The 24,236-nt window shown below is 47.4% G+C and overlaps 1 protein-coding gene across 4 annotated transcripts in view; it reads right to left on the bottom strand.

Annotated features, from left to right (window-relative positions):
- Positions 1-24,236, bottom strand: part of SATB2 (SATB homeobox 2) — a 168,417-nt gene that overhangs the window by 8,938 nt on the left and 135,243 nt on the right. For all 4 annotated transcript variants that reach the window (XM_065069483.1, XM_065069484.1, XM_065069486.1 and 1 more), the window contains 2 exons: positions 22,332-22,487; positions 14,039-14,236 (listed from right to left, as the gene is read on the bottom strand). In XM_065069483.1, coding sequence (XP_064925555.1) covers positions 14,039-14,236; positions 22,332-22,487 — 354 coding nt within the window. The remainder of the gene's footprint in view (positions 1-14,038; positions 14,237-22,331; positions 22,488-24,236) is intronic.

Raw genomic sequence — 24,236 nt, forward strand, 5'->3', positions numbered from 1 at the left:
TCGGCAGGTTGCATCTGCATCTGGGCAGGAACAACCCCAGGTTCCAGTATAAGTTGGGGAATGACCTATTAGAGAGCAGTGTAGGGGAAAGGGACCTGGGGGTCCTGGGGACAGCAGGGTGACCATGAGCCAGCACTGGGCCCTTGTGGCCAGGAAGGCCAATGGTACCTGGGGTGGATGAGAAGGGGGTGGTCAGTAGGTCAGAGAGGTTCTCCTGCCCCTCTGCTCTGCCCTGGGGAGACCACACCTGGAATATTGTGTCCAGCTGTGGCCCCTCAGTTCCAGCAGGACAGGGAACTGCTGGAGAGAGTCCAGCGCAGCCACCAAGATGCTGAAGGTAGTGGAGCATCTCCCGTGTGAGGAAAGGCTGAGGGAGCTGGGGCTCTGGAGCTGGACAAGAGGAGACTGAGGGGTGACTCGTTCATGGGGATCAATATGGAAAGGGTGAGTGTCAGGAGGATGGAGCCAGGCTCTTCTCAGTGACAACCAACGGTAGAACAAGGGGCAATGGGTGCAAACTGGAACACAGGAGGTTCCACTTAAATATGAGAAGAAACTTGTTCCTGGTGAGGGTGGCAGAGCCTGGCCCAGGCTGCCCAGGGAGGTTGTGGAGTCTCCTTCTGTGCAGACATTCCAACCCGCCTGGACACCTTCCTGTGTAACCTCATCTGGGTGTTCCTGCTCCATGGGGGGAGTGCACTGGGTGAGCTTTCCAGGTCCCTTCCAACCCCTCACATTCTGGGATTCTGCACTGTGGAGCGCAGTGCACACAGCCAGAGCTCAGTGGTGCCCGGCCGAAGGCTCTGCCCCACATTCTGGGTGGATTCGGAGTCTTCCTTCCCCAGCCCTGCTACCCCTAATGAGGAGCTGGCCGAACGCCACAGAAACCCAGGATGTGACAAAAGGCTTTCTGGTTCGCTCTTCTGCAGAGAAAATACTTCTGGTATCCCCCGCATTGTTTAATTAACCCTAGGCGTGTTCTCCTTTCCTTTGGAAAAGCAGAAGAGCGTTTGTGGGCAATGTGAGCAAGATCTTCCCTGACGAGCCCCAAGCTAGAGCCAGGCTTAAGGTCAGGCTCTAAACCCCTAACTATGGTGGCACGATCGGCGCCACCATAATCATCTTGTTTTCCAGTTCCTCGGAGCGGGGCAGGCCCAGCATTATTTCAGGAAGGATATGTTTGGATTAGACACTGGATTTAAGGGGGGTGGGGAGTAATTATTTGTCCCATCAAACTGTTTTAGGTCCTTACAGACAGCTATTTGGGGTTCCAGGAATACCCAACTGCACTGCTAATTTTTACAATGGGGGCAGTTAGAAGTCAGGAGAACCTGACTGTTATGGTTAGTGAAAATAGTAGATTTGTGCTGATAAAACACTACTCAGCATGTTTTTTGCTTTCTAGACGTAACCACCGAGGCACTTAATAACAGGACTTGAGCAAACTATACTGTGTGAATGAAACACATAAAAGCACAAATATTCCTTTTTTTAGAAAGCAAGTCTTAAAAAGTGCATTATAATCAACTACCATGGTAAAAAGCAAAACATCCAGCATTACCACACACGCAACTGGAATAACGTGCTTTATTATACCCTTAGATTGCGAGTGGGTAAATAAAAATCAAATGACCGGTCTCCTGCACAGATCAGGGCACTGAGGACAGGAGGTCTGAGAATTAGCTCTGAAATCCTTTGCCTTCCTGATTATGCTCTGGAAAGGGTGAGGATGTCCCCAGGACTGAGGAAGCTATGCCAGTGTCACCATGTCCCACTGCTCTCACCTGCACCCGCTCTGCGGGTTCTGGAAGAAAAAGGCTTTATGGAAAGTAAACAGCACCTGCAGTTCCTATTCACAGTACTAGAAAATACGCAATTGGGGGGAAAAAGTTGTATAATTCAATAATTTTTAATAAAATGGTTTAATATACGGCCAGCGAGGCAATTTTAGGAGGAAGCAGAACGAGATGCCGTTACGGCCCTGCGGTTTGTGCAGATCTGTACGCAAGGACTTTTGCTCGATAAGCAACACATCATTCTGTGTGCTGTTTGGGTTAGAATTGTGTGGCGTTTTTCAGCCAAAAATCTTTCTTTTGGTCAAAAATGTTGACTAAATATTGCCTAAATAAAGACCGCTTTGCCAAGTGGGGTATGTGTGTGTGTGTGCGTGTGTATTCTGATCAAATTCAAGCCATTGTTTAGGCATTTTTCATGGAACAGCATATTCTGGTTGCTTCTATACAGAACTTTTGCTCTTCACAGTCTTCCTAGTTTCCTTTAGAGCATATTATTTTCCTTTGGGTTTGTCAGAAATGTTAGCAACCCCTTAAACTCAGCTCCAGCACCTCCATACAAAGGGTTGTACTGATGGGGGCTGCGCTAGAATGAAACGTAATGCAGTTTATAAAAGGAGCTGGATGTGAATCTTCCCTGTCTCAAAATCCAATAAAGCTTATGATTTTTATTGCATGTGGGAGTCCTTTGGTGTGTGTAATACTGATTAGGAGCCCGGGCAGCAAGTCTGATAAAACCAAAACCGCTTTTGAATATATCCTGGGCAGAGGCACCCAGGAGCGCCGTGTGTGTGCGGCCGATGGCCCAGGGGCTCACATGGGCCCTGGGGTTTCTCCCTCCGTTCTGTTTTGTTCCATTCTCTCCCAAAAGAACAACTCCAACCCTCTCGGACCCTTGAATCCTCCTGGAAAGGAGGAACCACCTCAAAACTGCTCCCCCTCACCTTTCTGACACGCGTGAACCCAGAAAATTCACAACGTGCTTAGGCCAGGGCTACAGACTGGACTTTAATGCATCGCAAGCAGGGCAAGGCGGTTCTTACTGCTGGTGTCATTCCAGTGAGAGAACACCAGGAATAACACCAATCCAAGTCAGCAATCCTTCCCTGGTGCTAATCAAGGCCATTAAAAAGGCACGAGAAGTTTGTTTGACGCAGAGGGACAAAGACAACCACAAAAATGAACCAAAACCAGGGAAAAAAATCAGAGATTAGAAGCACTGCCGCTCCTGTCAGCAAACCGCGGTCTGAACGCATGATAAGTGGCTGAAAGACACAATCGCTGCAAGATCTAGAGACGGAAAAAAGTCTGAATGAAATGTAAATGAAAGCGTCTCTGGCATGGGAGCGTTTCCTTCCAGGGCCATCGGGAGATCCAGACCCCGGCCTCCCCAAGGAAAACACACGCGCTCAAAAGCCAACAGCTGCAGGGAAAGGAAGGGAAACCCAAACACCGCAGACTTGCTCCAGGAGATTTCCGTGGAGGTTCCCTCCCCGTTATTCGGGGTCAGCGCTGCCCGTGTGGTTTCCTGCCTGCTGCTGCAGCTTAGCGAGGCCTCAGCAAGACCGGCAAACGTATAGGAATTAGGGAAACTAAAACCAAACGAGCCCTGGTTTGCACTTATGCAGAGGAGCAGAGGGATGTGTGCCCGGGTGGGTTGCAAGGGCGCACAGACAAGGTTCTCAGGGCCATGGGTTAGTACCAGAGTGAGGTTACACTTGGACCTGATGATCCCGAGGGTCTTTTCCCACCACAATTATTCCCCCGTGCGAGGGAGCAAAGCAAAACCCAACCAGGAACGTAGGCAGGAGCCACCATATGGAAAGGGCATTCTGAAATGAAACCCCGAAAGCCAGACGAGATCCGAGCAAAGGACGGTTTCACTTAAGGGAAATCTCGGAGGTCAAGCGGCAATTAACTGAAAGGTTCTGATTGAATACGCTATTGACTGCGCTCACATCAGGCAGCGCCCTGTTTATTATACCTTATGGGCTGTCTAGGTGCCAAGACATTAAACTGTCAATAATCTATTAATACTAAACAGCTCCTCCATCCGTCCTCCCCCGTGCAAATCCTCTCAGGCTAAGAAACTGCACTAAAAAGACGGAAATTTTGGAAGTGGGATGGAAATGAGCTTTTTAGGGTATTTCTTTGCTTGGTTCCAGCTGAAAGTATGGCGACATTCATAAACAATATAACGCGCAGTCTGTAACTACATGGAAAAAGCTGCGTTAAAAAAAATCAGACATGATTGAGACCATATCCTGAAATCTGGCTTTCTTTTCCAAGCCATCTTTAAACAGCCTAAGTTAAACTTAATTAACAATTTACAGCAAGGAGAGAGAAGTTATTTAAAGAGAGGCCTACAGGTCCTTAACATTCAGTGTCTGGGAAACAGTTGTATATAAAAAAAAAGTTTTAATGAATTTAATAGAGAAAAGCACTTTAATTAAATGCTGTCAAAGAGGATTGTATTAACGACTGCACACAAAGGAATTTAAAGCGAGCCAAGTATATTTAGCAAATAGGAAGTAGGCTTTCAGAGGCTGCAACTATTTATGTTTCTGCCATTGCAATGCATCTAGGAGATCGCGTTGCCAACTGAAAGCAGTTATGTTATTAGATCCCATTTTATTTATTGTGGATTATTAAAATTTCAAATGCTGCAGGGAATACATTTATCCAACCTCTAAAATGAAAGAACAAAGATATTTCCTGCTTGCTTGGTAAGGGGAGAAACAGAAGAGGAAGTAAATAATAAATAATAATAATAACTTAGCACTTAACTAGCGAAGTGCTGTCCAGACAGATCTTTTCAAGGGGCCTGTTGAGCCCTGGAATTGGTGTGTGTATGTTTCTTTCCGCTCTCTCAACAACCCTGCTCACCTGCCTTGGATCCACATCTAATAACAGCACAACACAGCGATCTGGACCGTCCACGGGAGAAAAAGCAATGAGAAACTTCAAGGGTGTCGACCACTATTTGGTGCCGTGATGCTACGAATAGCATCGCACCAAACCCAATCCCAACGGGAAAGCGAGGAATGTTTTCTGACACAAAGTTAATGAGCCGGCTGGGTCTGTAATATCCAGGAAGCGCTCTGTGATTTACCACATCCTTTTTGCCATATGTAATGGTAAGAAGTTAATCATGGTTTCAGAAGTTTCAAACCTCTCAGTGCTCCACCAGAGGCACCTTGTGCGTGCTCGGATTCCTTGGTTTCTGAACACCATGTCCCTTTTAAGCCAGGCACCATCACGCAAGTTAGTTCCAAATTACTGTGTTTAAAATGTGTTTATTTGTACTTAAATATAAGATTTTTTACCTTCTAAAACATGAAGAAGGGAGTAGAACTGAAGGAAAAGACGTGGAAAAGAGGCACGAAGGGACACCTACTCCTTCCACACCATCAGAAATGGCGAAGTTCAATTTTCTAAACGCGTTATCTGATTGTTGTTTGACTTTAATAGAAGTCATGTGTGATGTGTGTTGAGAACGGAGCCTTTGTTGTTCCACAGCTAGGGATCTTGCAAACAGCTTCGCTTTGTCCGTGCCAAGATATTTTGGAATATTCTTTGAAACACTGCAAGCATAGACGACTGTGAGAAAATATGTGCTACTGCACTTGCAGATATTTGACACATGAGAATAGAATAGAATAGAATAGAATAGAATAGAATAGAATAGAATAGAATAGAATAGAATAGAATAGAATAGAATAGAATATAGAATAGGAAATAGAATAGAATAGAATAGAATAGAATAGAATAGAATAGAATAGAATAGAATAGAATAGAATAGAATAGAACAGAACAGAATAGAATAGAATAGAATAGAATAGAATAGAATAGAATAGAATAGAATATAGAATAGAATAGAACAGAACAGAACAGAACAGAACAGAACAGAATAGAATAGAATAGAATAGAATAGAATAGAATAGAATAGAATAGAATAGAATAGAATAGAAAAGAAAATAGAATGGAATAGAATGGAATAGAATAGAATAGAATAGAATAGAATAGAATAGAATAGAATAGAATAGAATAGAATAGAATAGAATAGAATAGAATAGAATAGAATAGGAAATAGAATAGAATAGGAAAGAAAACAGAATAGAATAGAATAGAATAGAATAGAATAGAATAGAATAGAATAGAATAGGAAATAGAATAGAATAGGAAATAGAATAGGAATTAGAATAGAATAGAGTAGAATAGAATAGAATAGAATAGAATAGAATAGAATAGAATAGAATAGAATAGAAATAGAAATAGAATAGAGTATTTCCTGTTTCAACCTGCACATCACGTAGAAGTCCATGCAAACATGGAACAACATACACGGCATACTAACCCTGAAAAATAAAACACCCAACAACATGTATTGCACATACTGCACAGCAAGGCCGGGGCTCTGACTTCATCCCAACATTTCTGTAAGGAGCCTGAGGATAAAATGTTCCTATAAATATTTACACATCCTGATATTATCACTTAGGTACAAGTGCGAGGGACAGGGAGTGTTTAGGGACCATTAAAATGAAACTAAAAAGAGCCACGTTTTTAACTGCAAACGTTTTCAAAGGTAACTGGAACAGGGGTTTTCCAGCCTTCCTGTTTGCTGCTGCTTCAAAGGAGATGTGATGGGCTCTGAAGGATCTTCTCCTTCAATGAGACTGAATCCGCCACCGCAGAAACAACAAAACTATCCCCTTTACCTGATCTGCTGTTTCCAGGGTTAAATGGAATAGCACTAAAGCTGAACAAACTTCAGAACAGAAACAGCTCTGCTTTAATTGCAAGTACCCTCCCCACCATCATTTTGAACAGTTCAGATTTAAAGCAGATAATGAAATTGACTGTTATTGTCTAATTTTATAAGAGGGAACAGAACTCCAGGTAACATAACAACTGATATCCTCCACTCACGGAATTCATAGATCTGACACACAGAGTTCAAAATCAAAGACAAAATGCTCCGAGCTTTCACAGAATCACAGAATCGACTGGGTTGGAAAAGACCTCAGAGATCATCGAGTCCAACCCTTGGTCCAACTCTAGTCCGTTTACTAGATCATGGCACTAAGTGCCATGTCCAATCTCAGTTTAAAAACCTCTAGGGACGGCGAGTCCAGCACCTCCCTGGGCAGCCATTCCAATGCCTGACCACTCTCTCTGCAAAGAATTGCTTTCTAATCTCAGCCTAAATTTCCCTGGCAGAGTTTAAGCCCATGCCCCCTTGTCCTATTGCCAACTGCCTGGGAGAAGAGACCAATCCCCACCTGGCTAGAACTGCCCTTCAGGTAGTTCTAGAGAGTGCTGAGCTCACCTCTAAGCCTCCTCTTCTCCAGACTAAACAAGCCCAGCTCCCTCAGCCTCTCCCCATAGGCCTTGTGTTCAAGTCCCTTCCCCAGTCTTGTTGCTCTTCTCTGGACCCACTCCAGCACTTCAATGTCTTTCCTGAACTGGGGGGCCCAGAACTGAACACAATACTCCAGTGTGGCCTCCCCAATGCAGAGCACAGGGGAAGGATCACTGCCCTTGTCCTGCTGACCACGCTCATTTGGATACAGGAGCGGAATGAAGAACCCGTGATAAAGGTATCTCTAGAAGCCTGTCAAAGCTTGTTGAGTAGACATTTCACCACGAATGCATCATGGGACACGCCAGCCCCACAAAAAATAACAAAGCAGCAAGGAGCTGAGTCCTGGCACGCTTTGGGAAGGGGGTTTTGTCCCAGTCTCCCAGACCACTCGGTCCCGGTTTCCAGTATGTGGAATCCCACACAAACACAGCAAAACGCATTGTGCACATCACCCTATCGATCGCTAAGCACACCACGTTCCCCTATGGAGTAACACAGTTCTGCTTCACTCATCATCTGTGGGTGCTTCAGTATTATTAATTAATATTATTTTTTAAGATGGGAAATTAGGAGTCTCACTGATTTCTCCATCTGCGTACCACGCGCTGTGTGACCCATGAACTCCGAGACATTGTTTAGAATCAGATATTTCATTAGGAAGCGCTACTGTGTGTTAATTCCCCTCTTTGTTACTTCTAGAAAGAGAATATGAAATGAGTTTCATTGGATTGCCATCACCACTTGCCTTGACCCATTTTTACAAGGGCTCCATGTTCTGCTGTTTTGTGTCTCATTGTCATTTCTAAAATATTTGCTCCCCTCCATCCCCCACAAAATGACAAAATTAGTATTTCATTTACTTCTGCGGTATGTTATTTTCTGCATATTTAAAGACAGACCACAATGTTTGCAGTGAGCGCAGAATACAAAAGAGCTTCCTACAGCTTTCTGCTACGCCTCCTTTTATTTGCTAACGTTCCTCCAGGATTTATGATCCGAACTATTATAAATTGCCGGATTTCTCTGAATCAAAGCTTCTGAGTAACGGTGTGATCTGAAAGCACGTGAAAATCATTCCCATTGCTTTAAAGTCGCCACTTGACTGCTCTTAAATCACTGCACACCTCACAATTGTGTGCAGAGGAGGCTCGGGGAGGTTCCCGGCTCCAGAGAACCAACTCATCCACCCCAGACAGCAGCTCGATCCCATATTTTCCCAGTGGGGTGGAGCGGCCACCTCAGATGGAGCAGATGGAGTAGGAGAAGGGGGAGAAATGAGGGGCATGTGTCAGGGCACGTCTGTAACAAACACCGAATTCCTGGGAGCATCTGTGAGTACCCCTCAGCATTCACGGTCCAGAAAGGTCTAACGCCAGCAAACAGCCTGGGTGTGATGGGATCTAGTGAAGGGTGGAAAGTCAGAACAGGAGGGAGACGGAGCCACGTCGTGCACACCTGGGTTTCCTTAAAACCCAAGCAAGACCTGGACAGGCTGGAGAGTTCATCAGGGAAAAATTTAATGCAATATAACAAGGGCAAGTGTAGAGTCTGTCATCTGGGCAGGAACAACCCCAGGTTCCAGTATAAGTTGGGGAATGACCTATTAGAGAGCAGCGTAGGGGAAAGGGACCTGGGGGTCCTGGGGACAGCAGGGTGACCATGAGCCAGCACTGGGCCCTTGTGGCCAGGAAGGCCAATGGTACCTGGGGTGGGTTAGAAGGGGGTGGTCAGTAGGTCAGAGGTTCTCCTGCCCCTCTACTCTGCCCTGGGGAGACCACACCTGGAATATTGTGTCCAGTTGTGGCCCCTCAGTTCCAGCAGGACAGGGAACTGCTGGAGAGAGTCCAGCGCAGCCACCAAGATGCTGAAGGGAGTGGAGCATCTCCCGTGTGAGGAAAGGCTGAGGGAGCTGGGGCTCTGGAGCTGGAGAAGAGGACACTGAGGGGTGACCTCATTAATGTTTACAGATATATAAAGGGGGAGTGTCAGGAGGATGGAGCCAGGCTCTTCTCGGTGACAACCAGTGATAAGACAAGGGGCAATGGGTTCAAACTGGAACACAAGAGGTTCCACTTAAATCTGAGAAGAAACTTGTTCCTGGTGAGGGTGGCAGAGCCTGGCCCAGGCTGCCCAGGGGGGTTGTGGAGTCTCCTTCTCTGCAGACATTCCAACCCGCCTGGACACCTTCCTGTGTAACCTCATCTGGGTGTTCCTGCTCCATGGGGGGATTGCACTGGATGAGCTTTCCAGGTCCCTTCCAACCCCTCACATTCTGTGAGGCTGTGAGGCTGTGGTGTGCACAGCAACACAGAGGTGCGGTGTGGTTGCTCCAAGACCAGCTTGCGAGGGGAGATCCCCGTGCCGGCACGGCCGTGTGGTCACGGCGATGCTGCCGGAGAACACGGCCGTGGCACAGAGCTCCACGGGGCTCGCGTTTTATGGCTCCTCAGCACAATGACAAATAAATCAAGTGCGCAGAGGAGGAATTATGCACCGAGCTTCCACTATAGACATTTTTCATTTCAGAAATAGGAAAATATTTGATTAAATGAGTTAATATATGGCTGACGGGAAGAATCTAATGGAAGAGAGAAAAAATGAAAATGTTTCTTTTCAAAGCCCTGAACGTAAAGCTGAACAGTGAGTGAGTACAGGCTAGTAACACCGAACTGAGGGCAAGAACCTGCCCCAAAAGAAGTAACAATCCCTTAAACATCCAGAGCCAAGTTGTGTCCAGTTGATGTTCTAGAGCACTACAAGAACTGCCCCACTGGGGACACAATCACACCCAGCCGTGAGGTGACACCCTTACTGACCGTGAACTACACAAAACCATCACAGTGACACCTTTGTCATTTCCAAGGAGCCACACCAGGGAAAAGGCTGAAATTAATATATAAGGCTGTTATTTGTTGCCTGGTCATGCCCTCCACTCTGGTGAGACCCCCCTGCAGTGCAGGTCCAGCTCTGGGTCCTCAGCACAGGACACACATGGACAGAGGAGCCCCAGGAATGATCTGAGGCTGGAACAGCTCTGCTGGGAGGACAGGCTGAGAGAGCTGGGGTGTTCAGCTGGAGAAGAGAAGTTCTGGAAAGATCTTAGTGTGGCCTCTCTGTACTTAAAAGGGGCCCATAAGAAAGATTGGGACAGACTTGTGATAGGACAAGGGGTGATGGTTTAAACTAAAGGAGGGAGATTCAGTCTGGACATGAGGAAGGAATTGTTGCCCCTGAGGGTGGTGAGAGCCTGGCCCAGGTACCCAGAGAGGTGGTGGATGAACCATCCCTGGAGACATCCCAGGCCAGGCTGGACGGGGCTCTGAGCAACCTGAGCTGCTGAAGATGTCCCTGCTCATGGCAGGGGGGGCACTGGGGGAGCTGGGAATGTCCTTCCCACCCAAACTATCCTATAATTCTAATTTACCGTACACACGTCAAATCCATCAGCGCAGAGAGAAGATGGGGTGGGCAGGGAGGGAGCAGCGGTCGGAGCCTCCTGCCCGCTCCGTGTCACAGAATCCCAGAATGTCAGGGGTTGGAAGGGACCTGGAAAGCTCATCCAGTGCAATCCCCCCATGGAGCAGGAACACCCAGATGAGGTTACACAGGAAGGTGTCCAGGCGGGTTGGAATGTCTGCAGAGAAGGAGACTCCACAACCTCCCTGGGCAGCCTGGGCCAGGCTCTGACACCCTCACCAGGAACAAGTTTCTTCTCATCTTTAAGCGGAACCTCCTGTGTTCCAGTTTGTACCCATTGCCCCTTGTCCTGTCACTGGTTGTCACCGAGAAGAGCCTGGCTCCATCCTCCTGACACTCACCCTTTCTATATAGCCTGCTGCTATTCACAGCATCGCTACTTCTGTCTCCTTCAAAGCAACGGCACCTCGACACCAAGGCTGCAGGTGAGGGCAGGACTCACGCTGCACTTTTCCCTAGCAAAGCCTGCAAAGCAAAGCAGGTGGGTGACTACGGCTCTTGGATGTTTCCACCCCCTGCTAAAAGGGCACCGTGGCAGACATTCCGCACCCGCCACCGCTCTGAGAAGGAAATGAGAGTTGCTTTCCCAGCTGACAGTACAGGGGGAATTTCAGATAGGCAGAATGTAATTACTTGGCCTGGAGCTGGGCCAGGAGCGGGGCCCAAGACCCCTACCCTTATGTAAAGTGTCACAAAATCTCCAGTGACAGCAAGTGCGAGGACCTCAGCTTTACATCTCCGGCTGCTGTCATTGATTCTTCATGGATCATTACCTAATAGTGACCCTCGCAGCTAAGCCAAAAAACAAAACCTTCCTGCTTGAAACAGAGACTGAAAACTACACAAAAATTGCTTGGTGCAGGGTATCTTTTGCCAGCAGGGAGCAGGTGGTCAGCAGGGCCGCTGTGTCTTGCACCAGTAGCGTGCCACTCAGAACCCCATCGGGGTTTTTGGATGGGCAAACATAGTTTTAAAATTCAGCACCCCCAAAACACAAGCCTACTGTATCAACTGTATCCCAGGGTCTCCTGAGTTTAGTTGTATGTAGCTGCCAGCTGGTTCCATTTATTTTTCTTCATTTTTCATATTTCGACTGTAATAAATAATTAATCCATGGCTTTGTAACTTGCTGACAAATACAAATGCATCACATTCCAACGCACTGTTAACGTGTCACTCACAAAACCCAACCTGCACGACGCAGAAAAGCGATGTGCAGAAGGCTTTGGAAAGTAGGCTAATCATCAAGGTCACCCGCAAGAGCTCAGGGAACCTTCTTCCAGCTGCACCTTGGGGGATATTCCTACTTGCTGTGGGCACCAGAACTGGGTTAAGATGTTCAAATTTGCACAGATCTGGCCTTTAGCTCAGCCCTTTACCCTTTCGTAGCTCCTCGCCTCCAAGATCCCACAAACATGTGGGAGCAAGGATGACAAAACTTGCAGCGTTAATTATTGAGAGCACTTCCCTGCTTTATAGCTCTGAGAATCCCAACTCTAGGAAACAGGATTTTTTCTTCCAGGCAAAGACCGAATGGAAAGCGAGGAGGAAGTCGGCAGCAGAAGAGACAAAGGAGACTGACCTAGGTAATAATTAATCTGGGTGAGACCAATGTATTTCAGAAGGGGCAGGACTACGAGACAAGAAAACCCTCCTGCCTGTGGAAAAAGGTGACCAGCTAGTTGGCAGCAGTGCCGGCAGCAGCAGGACAAGAGCAGCGAGAAAGAATAAAGGCTGGATGCCAAGGTTCACAGCAAGAGCAGCACAAGCCACCATCGAAGGACAACGGGAGAGCGAAGGTGGGAGGAGGAATCAGGAGATTATCAGGGACAAACGCGGTACGGTCACACAGTGGGAGCAAACGGCCCTGAGTGCTGTGGTGGCCCCAAAGGGTGGGTGTCACCTCCAGCTTTTCAGATGGAAAAAGCATCTCCTGAGTCCCTCCTGATCATCAGCAGACAATTGGGTCTGTGACATCCATCACAAGTTATTAAGAATACACACAAGGCTCATTTTCACTTCTAAGATGAAAAATCTTGTGTATTCACTTCATTTTCCTGGATGCTTGTTTATATCTATTGATTGCTCATTCGGTTAAGACCCGAGACAAAGCTAGAACGCGCACGCACAAACCAAGAATTCATACGAGTTGCAAAGGTTGTAGAGAGAAGGAAAACAATCCTGAGGAGGCTGTGAAACGAAGGTCCGTTCCCCACAAAACACTCACCATGGTCATTTTGGAAATGTTCCTAAGTTTCAGTGAATATATAAAAAACACTTCTCCACGTCACACTCTTCCAAACCCATGTTACCCATGCACAGACCATCTTCCTCTCCTACCCTCCTACTTTTGCTCAAGTGTTATCTGGCTCCTTGGAACAAACGCAAATGTAGGGCTGAGGTTGGCCGCTGTTTGGGAGGGTGCTCATATTCCATGAGCAAGTGAGTGATCCCTGCCCGTTCTGCTTACTGAATAACTTCTTGCTGTTGCTTTGTACTCCTCTAAATGTGAACAGCTTTAGACAGCTAACTTGTGTTTCAGCCACAACATGAGCACTCTACAACGACCTGAAAGGAGGCTGGAGCAAGGGGGAGGTTGGTCTCCCGAGCAGCAAGGGATAAAACAAGAGGAAACAGCCTCTGAGTGTGTTGTGAGATGTTGTAGAGGGTGCAGGGCGATGAAGGGCAGATGCGATTCTGGGGTGCCTTGAGCGTGGCACAGGACCTGTGGTCCATGTACCTGCAGGTGCTGGAGCGAGTTGAGAGAAAGGAACGGAGCTGGTGAGGGGCTGGAGCACAAGTGTGATGGGAGCAGCTGAGGGACCTGGGGGTTCAGCTGGAGAGCAGGAGCTGAGGGGAGACCTTCTGATCTCTGAACTGCCTGAAAGGAGCTTGGAGCCAGGGGGGTCGGGCTCTGCTCCCCAGGAACAAGCGCCAGGAGCAGAGGAAACGGCCTCAAGTTGCGCCAGGGGAGGTTGAGGTTGGATGTGGGGAACAATTTCTTCCCCAAAGGGCTGTGGGGCACTGGAACAGGCTGCCCAGGGCAGTGCTGGAGTCACCATCCCTGGAGGGTTGGACAGACGGACATGAGGGTCTTGGGGACATGGGGCAGTGCTGGGGGTGGGTTATGGTTGGACTCAATACTTTGAGGGTCTCTTGCAACTAAAATGATTCTATGATTCTATGACTACTGACACCAAGAGAGCTCTATCATATCACCACTGCTGACCATGCTGTTACCAGCGGCACGACTGTCACATCCCTCCTCTTCAGCCACCACCACAAACCAGCACACACGCACCCAGCGAGCTCCACACTTGGGACCTGGAACCCATTGCTTGTCTCAGCTCTGCCAGCTGTTCCCCCCCAGGCGCCCCAAGAAGGAATTTGGCGCTCTGACCTGCACGGGCTCGGGAGTGAGCTGGACGACGTGCTGCATGCGCTCGCTGTGGTGATGTCTGGACTCCTCCTCGTAGATCACGTCCCTCTCGTGCTGGGGAAGGTTCAGGAAGCGGCGGATGGTGCAGAGGTTCTCCCAGAGCGTGCGGTTTTCCGGACTTGGGTTTTCTTTCCAGCGAAGGAGTTCGCACAGCCAGCCCTGCAATGAGGGTCAACACCGTTAATTCCGTGAGTATCGAGGAAACACTTGGGAGCGCAAGGTCAGCCAGACCTGAAGCTTTTTGCTGCATGTTTGGCTGGTCTCAGCTCACACAGAGCACCTTCTACCCTCAGCTGCCCTTCTTGATCTACTGTATGTCCTGCAAGCTGGAGAAACAGAAATAACCGGCAGTGCTTAACAGGAGCCGGGATGCACAGTATCTTGTCCCCTGTCATAATCACACCATGTTTAAAGTGCTCGACTATAAAATTTTTCCTATAGGAAATCAGAGTTGAAATAAAGGTGCATGTTCGCTTCTGTTTCAGAGCCCCTTTATTTCTTTATTCAAGCAAGAGAAACGGGGATGTAACCCCAGAGACTTGCTAACAACCCTCATGCTAAGGGCTGCAGCTGCAGGAAATGTTTAGGAGAATATACTATCGAGTAAAGACTACTGATCTGCTGTCACCGTGTTGCATTGACTCCACCAGCTCTGAACTCCACTAAAACTCGACATTTCTAAATAATCAAACGGTCACTTAGAAGCTGCAACCTCACAGCAAGAGAATCCTTCGGCATTTAGCAGCAAACAGGCTCCTGCAGAAGTTACCGGAGAGATCAAGATACCAGGCAGAGATAACTCTAAACCTCACCAGACATCACCTACAGCTCACAGGAATGGCAGATTGTATCCCTGCTATATTGTTTGGAGGTTAGTTTGGAATGCCTTCGAAAAGTTACCGCTGCGTGCAGCCTGGTCGGTGCTCTCCAGCGAGGAGACACGACGTGCACAGCACAACACGAGGAGATAACGCTGAGGATGCTGTCAACGTGCCTCGCCAACTCCTGTCCAAATATTTTACCTGGCAGTTTTATAACCCATCGTTTTCGAGCTGCAGCTCAGCATTGCGACACCATTTTGACAGGCACCTTACAATACCTAGAAGATGCAATGTTAGAAACATTTGGTAGAAGAAGGAACCAGAACGCTATTTTTCCGACTGAGCGAGCTGAACATCACCGGCCCACACCAGGGGTTTTTTAGTATTGCCTTTTATTTTGTGTAACAACTTGTAAGCCATTGACAACTTCTCCGTGCACTCTAAACCCTGCATATAATATCATAAGCCCTTGTTTGTCTTACTCTCCACTGTGTCTTCTGCCTTCACCACCACCCCCCCCCAAAAAAAAGGCAAGATTTGATTATCTCCGCTGCATCAGCCAAGACAGCAACACCAGCTGTTCTCATTGTGCAGCCTCTTCCTCACGGCCTACATGTTAATAACCTGATCATTCCATTTTCTCCTTCAACTGCCGGCTGCAGCACAGCGAAGAGACAAAAACCCAGGCCCATCTGCAGCAGCTGTAGGCACTGAACTGTGAAGCCACCGGGGATTTATAAACTAATCTGTAACACAACACTGCCTTGTTTTTACAAGTAAGAGGCCACATTTGTGCAGACCTGATCTTTTCTTGCAATAAACTAGGAGGGTTGGGGAGGGGGGCAAGGATGAAAACAAGATATCTAATCATTTACTTGGTAAGAAGAAAAATCTATGTTATATTTTCAAAGTATTTTGGCTGGTATTCGGGTAATCTCTCTGCCAGGTGATGGATGCATTTCAATGTGGTTTGGCCACATCCCTTGCCCTGGGTTCTCCTTTCTCGCTTTCCTTCGCCCACAAATCCCCCCAAACTTTCTCTCTTTTAGAGGAAAGACAGGAAGAAAATCTCCCCGCTCCACGGTTTCCTCAGGGGTTCCTCCGTACAAAGGAAACCATTTTTGAAACGGAAAATAAACCATCTGCGGAAAAAAAACCCAAGGCTGCCGTTTCTCCCTGCTTGCAGTGATCTGAACAAGTGTCCAACTGAACGCGTGCCAATGTTTCGAGCAGGTACGTTGAACCTCTCCCGGGGGATACCCTGCGGCGTGAAGACCAGAAAACACACCCCAAAATAACAGAGCCCAGTAGGGGCAGACCCAGCTCCCTTCCCAAAGTCGGCCCGTCCGTCCCGCTGGCGACTGCGGCGCTGTGATTTATCTGTCCCGTTATAATCAGCGCTCATTACAATCACTTAGAGCAACACTCCAGGCCTCATTACGGCCTCGGCGCTTGCTGCCATTAGTCTCCAAGAAGGATGGCGCTTCCATTTGCCTGGCAACATGAGAGGTCCTGACCTCGGAGCTATTACGGAGCAGATTAGACCGCGGTGTGACCATGTGTGCAGACACGAGCAAACCAAATTAATTTCTGGCCCAGGGAGGCACCCGGCGAAGGCCCCGCCGTCCTGAGGACACCTGAGAACTTCTCCATTCCCCAAAGGACAGCAGCTAATGGCACGTTTAAAGGAGCCTGGTTCTGAAGGTGAAGCACATCCGCGGTATTTAGAGAGATATTAATCCACTTTCCCCACATAGTATTTGCTTGGCTGATCAGATTAAGGGATCCAGCCCTCACCAGCACACCCCCGCCACAGCAGGCCCCAAGAAATCTGTGATACTTCACAGCCTCAGACATATTGCACCATGTGTACCCAGCTGCTACAATAATTAGCTTATGAATGTATCAGCTGGTTCTGTGATTTTTATAAATAATAACTAACCTACAGAGCAGAAAGATTTTTCATGAGCCTAATATTAGCACGGAATTGCAAAAGGGGGTGCGCCTAGCTCGGAATTGTCATTGTGCCGAACGCCCCGTCTCCCCTCACACTGCGCGGGACTGGATCTCCCCCGGCGCCATTTATAAATATTTATTTTAATGTATTTGTGGCAGCTTTCTTCACAACAGCCATCGTTCCCTCACCCCCACACGCGCGGCCCTACATCAAATCTGTCCTTTCCTCGCTCTTTTCCTACCCTGCCCTTTATTTATTCGAGCGTTGGTGCTTTCATTCAGGACCCCCCAGTCCATCTATGGGGCCGCTCATCAGGCGAGAGGTTCACAGAATCGCAGCATCCCAGGATGTCAGGGGTTGGAAGGGACCTGGAAAGCTCATCCAGTGCAATCCCCCCATGGAGCAGGAACACCCAGATGAGGTTACACAGGAAGGTGTCCAGGCGGGTTGGAATGCCCCCCAGAGTAGGTTCGGCTCATAGGTGAGAAAACGCCGCGCGTGTTCCTAATGATTGCGGGTAACCGCCTTCCCCGTGCGCAGATGAAAAGTCTGCATCGTCTTTTTGTAATTATTTATTTAAATAACCCAACACGCCATCCAAGAAAGTTTTGCAGTACCAGGCAAAAGAAAGAAAAAAAAAAGAAGTGTAAATGTCAAATAAAACAGTGACAGATGACAGTATTCTCTATTGAATAGCACCGTTTCTTCGTGCATGTTCAATGAGAACTCATGAATTATTAATGCGCAAATCTCCTTTTTCTGGTAAAAATTTCAACTTGGGTTTTTTGGGTTTTTTTTGTTTTTTAAATTACTTTCTTTTATTTATTTCTTTGGGTCTGTGTATGTTACACAGAGAATTATTTCCTCTAAGAAACGCTAACATACAGAGTATTCTTGGAGCTACAGCCATTCACAGTGAGTTTCCATCTATAGCTACATATACTGGCATCGAGACGGAGAAGTGAAGGAGGAGAAGCTATCTCACCACCTTTTCCCCCGCTCATTCACAACATCTGAGCTCACTGCATCGCAAGCAAATCCAAATGTAACGAATTCCCAGATCTGAGCTCACTGCATCGCAAGCAAATCCAAATGTAACGAATTCCCAGATGCGCAGCACCACTGGGTCACCGGGAGGCTCCAGATGTGCCAGTGTCAACATGGGTGGCAGGATCCGGCCCATAATGTTGGCTTCTACGGTTCTCAAATGGGAATGTCTTCCATTAAAAATAAGAGGAGGAAAAACCAGCACAATTAGAGGATGCTTTTGGCTCTGCAGCCGGGCACACCCAGTGCTTGTGGTTATGAGGAATTCTGCTCAGAACTTCCTCCGTTTCACCCCAAAACTTCCAGAGGCATCGAGAAGGCAGCCCGACCGAGCTCAGCAAAGAGCGCTGCCCTCTATTTCTGTTGTTCTCAGGAGGCAAGAGAAACGTTTTTAAGCATTTTATTCGATATAACAAATAATATCACATTAATGTCCTATTTTTAACCTCTCTCGCTGTCTCCTAATCAAATACATTTCCACATAGCTAAGCAAACAACAACAAAAATCTGCAGGAAGCCAGCAGTTCCCATTGTGTTCTTCTGCCGCTAAAGACGCAGCGTGCTCACTGCACCGAAGCGCTGGCCTGGGCGCACCAGCCGCCTTCTCTGCCACTTATTAATAATAATAATAAATAACAACACAGCTATTTTTCTGTGCTGACATTTTCTAGGGTCTCCAGTGAAAGCATGAGTAGGCAAATGAAGAGTTTTTAGTAAGAGTGATTCAGGGATAAACCTCAAAAATAAATGTAAAAGGTCATTTCCTCACCCACATCATCAGTGCGGAAAATGTCAACATATGTGACAAAAGGAAAAAAGAAAATAAACCAGCAATGATCGACGCAAGTCTTGAAGGATTAGGAAAGAAATGCTCCATTTCCAAGAGAAAACTCCCTTCCTAGCTGGGATGACGGGACAAACTTCCTCGGGCTCTCTCCCCTCCGCTCGGCTTGCGACTCTCTGCAGTGCCAAATGAGCCAGATAATATTCAGCTCTTGTTCCTTAGTCGCCAAACTCTCTTCCCATGAATCCAATAAGTGTCTATTAAAATAAATAAACCCCCTAATGATTCGAGATAACCTAATCACGAAAGCTGAAATGGATAAAAGAGTAACTGTAATGGAGAGTTCTGTCATGGCTTCAGTGAATTCTTGATGAGGGCCAGGGGAGGGGGACTGAACACAAGGAGATTTCCTCCGAGCATTTTCATGCAGTTCAAGGTTAAGTGCTCAACAGCCTGGATTCCCTGAAATGCTCGATACTTTTCCTCCCCCCAAAACTCAAGGCACGCTGCAAAGCACTTTGATGAGGGCCAGTTTCTCCCTAGGCTTCTAAAACACGACAAAATACAAGAAAAGGACTGAGGTACGTGAGCCACGACGTATCTTAGACGGTAGGGAACAGCAGGCCTGCTCGCAGCTCTTGGCGGCGGAGGGAAGGATGCTGCACGCTGGGGATATTTCCAGCATGCCAAGTTCAAACTCGCTTCTCCCCGCGCTGCAGAGGAAATGTGGGCTTGTGGTTAGGGCAAGTGGCCCACCCGCAGCTCCCCGGCTGCCAAGGACTTCCCCAGCAAAGCCCCAGCTCCACAAGTGCTGCAGACACCGGCCTGGATGGGGGTCACGCTGGGAACGTGTGTAGGAGACTGTAAAAAACAACCTAACATCCAAAGGAACTCCAAAGAAAATCCAGGTTTTGTCAAGGAGAGAAAAGTTTAGTGCTGGGTTAATGGTTGGACTCGACGACCGTAAGGGTCACTTCCAACCAAAACGATTGTATGATTAAAGAGAGTCTCCGACCGTGGGAGAACTGTGAGAAGACCTGTCTACACATCCACATGAGCTTGCCCAGAGGCAAATCCTGGTGTTCCGGACACGCTCCCAAGGTGCTGACACAGGTCCCGGGTTTCACCAGGTACAGGCCCAAGGGCAGGAGCAGGTGGCAACCCCAGAGAACACCGTGTCCAGCGGGCACGTTGCTAACAGCTGGCAGCCACAGCTGGATGACAGCTTGGGAGGCTGTGTTTGGAGAGCGCTGAGCCCCGCAGGTCCTGCTGCCTTTGAAAATACGCAGGGATGCGCAGCACTTCACAAACAAGACTAAAAATGTCCAGATACAGGTTGTAAGGAATAAAATGCATATTAAGGCAAATAAGTCAGTGTCTAAAATGAATGGCTTGAGAACCAGAGGAAGGTTTATACCCTTAAAGAAGTCTCACCATACTACCTTGGTACCGCTGTGAGGCCTCGTTCCCTGCATTTACATTGACTTGAGAGCTCTGTGATTTGTAACCTCATTTTCTAGCAGCTGCCCTTGCCTTTAGTTGCTGAACTGAGACTCTGCAACGACTTAAGAATAAAGATGGCTACTTGTTAAATTAGAGGTCAATTAACTCCACCAGCAGACGATGCCGCTTGCAATAACCACTCTCAGTGGGTACCACTCTTCCTGTACAGAAGACGAAATGAAGCCTCCACTGGCTCCGGATGTTTTCTCAAGTACATGACATACAACCCTGCGTATAAAATGTCAAAACAGCCCTGTCGGAGATTCACTGGCTGCTAAAACTGCGAAGATCTCACAGCACCGTGGATTGCTGTTGACAGAACAGCAGCGCCCAACATAACACACGCCTTGTTAGCAAACTGGAAGCGTCTCAGTACTCTGGGGTGAGGGAATAATAGAGAGAGCCAACGCAGCGCCAGCCAGGCCTGCGGAGAACAGCAAGTGAACGAACCTTGGCGGATGGTCCAAGCAAACCCTCAGACTGGCTCCTTTTCCCCCCTTTTTCAAGCTCTCTCTTCTGCAAAGATGGGCAGTTTTTAGTGAGCGCATCCCACCACGGAACTGCTGAAATCAGCAGCATCCTCCCCAAAAACGCTCGCAACCGTTGCTGCTGAAGAAACAAAACCTTCACGTGCATGCACTCTGCTTTAAATAAGAACATTTGCAGATCCTGGTCCTTAACCTTTTGCATCTGGCTTTCAAAATCTGCCCCTTTTTTCCACGTGAAATGCTCCGGAGCGTATTTTTGTTTCGGTGCTGGTACGCAACGCTGCCAGAGAAGCGCACTCGAGCTGGCACGGACTGGTGAGCCACCCGAATTATTGTTGGGTGGTTCAGCCCCTCTCTATTTCAAGAAGCCTCTGGGTATAATGACAGGAAGCTTGCAGGCAATTTGAAGCCAAACCTCAGAGAAACTGGCATTAAACTGTGTTAAACACGCCTTATTAAAAGCTGTCCAGTCCGGATTCTGGGTGGAACTTTGATATCTGCATGGAGTAAAGAATAAGGGGCACGTCTGCAAAATCAATTGTGCAGTTTTTATATTTACTGCACGTTTACCACATATGTCATTTATTACACAGTGGAAAACCGTTAAATGCACAGTAGTTGTGCCAAGTGGCATTATGCTTTTAACAGCTTTATTCGTTTAACAGCTCCAGTTCTCATTATATTTTGCCATGTGGTACATGAGATTTTTATGCATTTAACAGTTTAAGAGGGTTCCATGGTATTTTCCTTTTATGTATTTCATACTGCGCCTGGGATTTTGTCGGGGGGTAGAACGGACTGTAATCCCTGTACCCTGACAAGAGAAAGCAAAAGGCAAAGAAAATCAATGATTAGATGAGGAAAACGAATCAGGCCACCACGTGTCAGGGCACAAATAGGTCTAAGAAAGACAAGGCTCTCCCACGTGCTTCGATAGCCTTCGATGCTTTGTTTCTATGCCTCTCAAGCCACTTTCTGCCCTTCCTACAAAAACTTCTGTCTTTCTTCCTTTCCACCGAACCCTTTCTGGTGCACTATATTTTTTTAAAGAGCCGGATGAAATTTTTAGATTAATGGATTTCTCTTCAAGAATTTCACCCCGGACTAGGTTTGCCCGCATGTATTTTTTACACCCAAGGTGGAAATTAATCCAGGAGAACTCACTGCAGTGCCTTTTTGTAAAAACGATTGGATCTGATGTGAATTATTCACATGGCAACACCGTGTGCAGCACACACAACACGCAAAAAAAAGGAAACACTTGCCTAATATGTGGTTTCCCATTGCTTTCCCTCAGTTAATCACTTAAGAAAACAATTTCTTTCCCTGCCAGATGAGAAGGATACCATCATTTTGAAAGGCCCTCGTGCCACTAGCAGAGGTGTGAGTTATATATCAGGAGCAGGAGAAAACATGCATGTTTGTACAAAAGGGGAGAAGCTTGGCTGTGAGCTGATGCTCTGCCTGTTCTAGAAGGGAAAAGGAAACCACTTGAGCAGGCAAAAGCCAAAAACACGACAGGTTCCGCAGAGATGAAGATTATTATCGTAGGAACAGATGTATTTTTACTGGTGGGAAGAGGAGACGGGTCTAGTTCCAACCCCGGAGTTTGCTTTAAAAACAAACCCCCCAAAAAAGCCCCTTTCCCACTCACCTGACTTTTATTGGCAGCCACCTTGGCAAACAGAGCCTGCGATACCTTGGCCCGTTTCATCTCCTGTTGGATCTCGTCGTAAATGGCAGCTGTGATGTTGACGTTGGCGCCGTCCGCCTTAATGGGGAGGTCTGTTGTCGGTGTCGAGGTTTTGGCCTACCGAGAGACCATGAAAATAATAATTAAAAAAGTGCTGCTTTCAGCCCAGCCATCTGTGCAGAAATTATCAAAGGATTTCAGTCAGCTGATGCCAAACTGCATTAGCTACAGAGGGACACTTCCTGTCCATTATTCTAATCAGGTTAATTGTGATTGGAAATAATTGCGGTGCATTCCTATAGGACACGCAGGGCCCTGTCAGCTCTGCCCCTCTCCCTCTGTGTTCATCCAGAGGACGGGTACCCAGGGCTGAACGTGGCTTTGGCAGCTCCTCCTGAGGAGGCACCAGCCCCTACCTGCTCCCCCCTCGCTAAAAGTCGCCTACACCTTGGAGGAAGAGCCAATTCTCCCAGAAAAAATGAGTAAATGGGTAGAGGTCTCTAAATAATGAATTATTACTCAATTTAATGCACTCCCTCAAGTCTCCCTCATCCTTTATTAAAACTATACGTATGTCATTTGAGTATGTATGGTTTCCCAGCCTCATCATCATTATGCTAGCCAGACAGTCACCTAATTTCACCTAGGAAATCAGTGGAAATGAAAGGAAAAAAAAAACCAAACAACCACATTTCATAAAGCTGGGCTTTGGCATGCCTTTGATCTGCTGCCCTCGTTCTCCTAAACTCATATTGAGATTTTGTGTATTCCGCTGCACTCCTTTTAATTGAATGATTTCCCATCAGCTTCTGTGACAAATGAAGGACAATAACGGATGCTGCCAGAGCTTTCCCCGGGCTGGACTACCCTGCAAGGCTTCTATCGATAAATACAGCTGGGCAGGCTTGTTTCCGAGCCCTCGGCCGTCCCCAGAAGGTGTGTGCAGGTCAGGGATGCTCCTGGTACCCACAGCCCCTTGGGGAGATGCGGAGGTACCGGCAGAAAACTCTGTTTTCTCTTGAGATGGCAAGGTTTTAGCGAACAGAACAACCTAGGTGGCAAAGCTCACGCTTCCCGATAGATCCAAACCTCCCATAAACCTGGGTCACATTCAGATATTTGGGTCAATTTTAAACCTTTTCAGCTGGCTGCTGTTTTTGTGCCAGAGTTGAAGCCTGCTAGAGTGCATCTAATGTGAATTTTTAACCAGGCAGACATGCCCAAATGCCTATTTGTTAATGGGATGGTTAACTAGGCAAAACCAAACCTGCTGAACTTCTTCTGTTGTGCTGTCCTCCAAATCGTCCTCTCCCTTATGTCTTTTTTGTACCAGTAACAGAGCCAAAATCAAGACAACAGTCTAGACTAATCACTCCTCCTCGTACAGTTTCCAGATAAAAAATAGTAGGATACCGGGTTGGGAGGGACCACAAGGATCATCTGGCCCAACCTCTCCAGATAAAGCTTTAACCAACATGTATCTTCTCCCTTTCCTACCCCCAAGCCCAGCAGAGGTTCCTCTGGGCTTGTTCCCCGCCTGTCACAGGCAGGACAAGGGTAAGAAAGGGATTAGTACTGTGGGGAGCAGAAGAAAACAACAAATAGATCATGGGAAGGAAAAGCACTGCCCAAGTCTGTCAGGGCTCATTTACTGGAGCTTAATTTTACCAAAGGCCCTGCAGCGCTTTGATGGGCGTAAAATCACAGTATCACAGTATGTTTGGGATAATAAACCTTCCCAGAGGCTGCAGCCTTTGGCCAGCGCAGCAGCCGAGGTCACCATGGCCTCAAAGGCCGTTCTGGAGGCCTGAGATCCTGAGAATACCAAAATTAGCATGTAAGAGAAAGATTTAAAGTACAGCTCTG

Source organism: Columba livia, chromosome 7, assembly GCF_036013475.1.
Source record: "Columba livia isolate bColLiv1 breed racing homer chromosome 7, bColLiv1.pat.W.v2, whole genome shotgun sequence".
Classification (NCBI taxonomy): Eukaryota; Metazoa; Chordata; class Aves; order Columbiformes; family Columbidae; genus Columba; species Columba livia.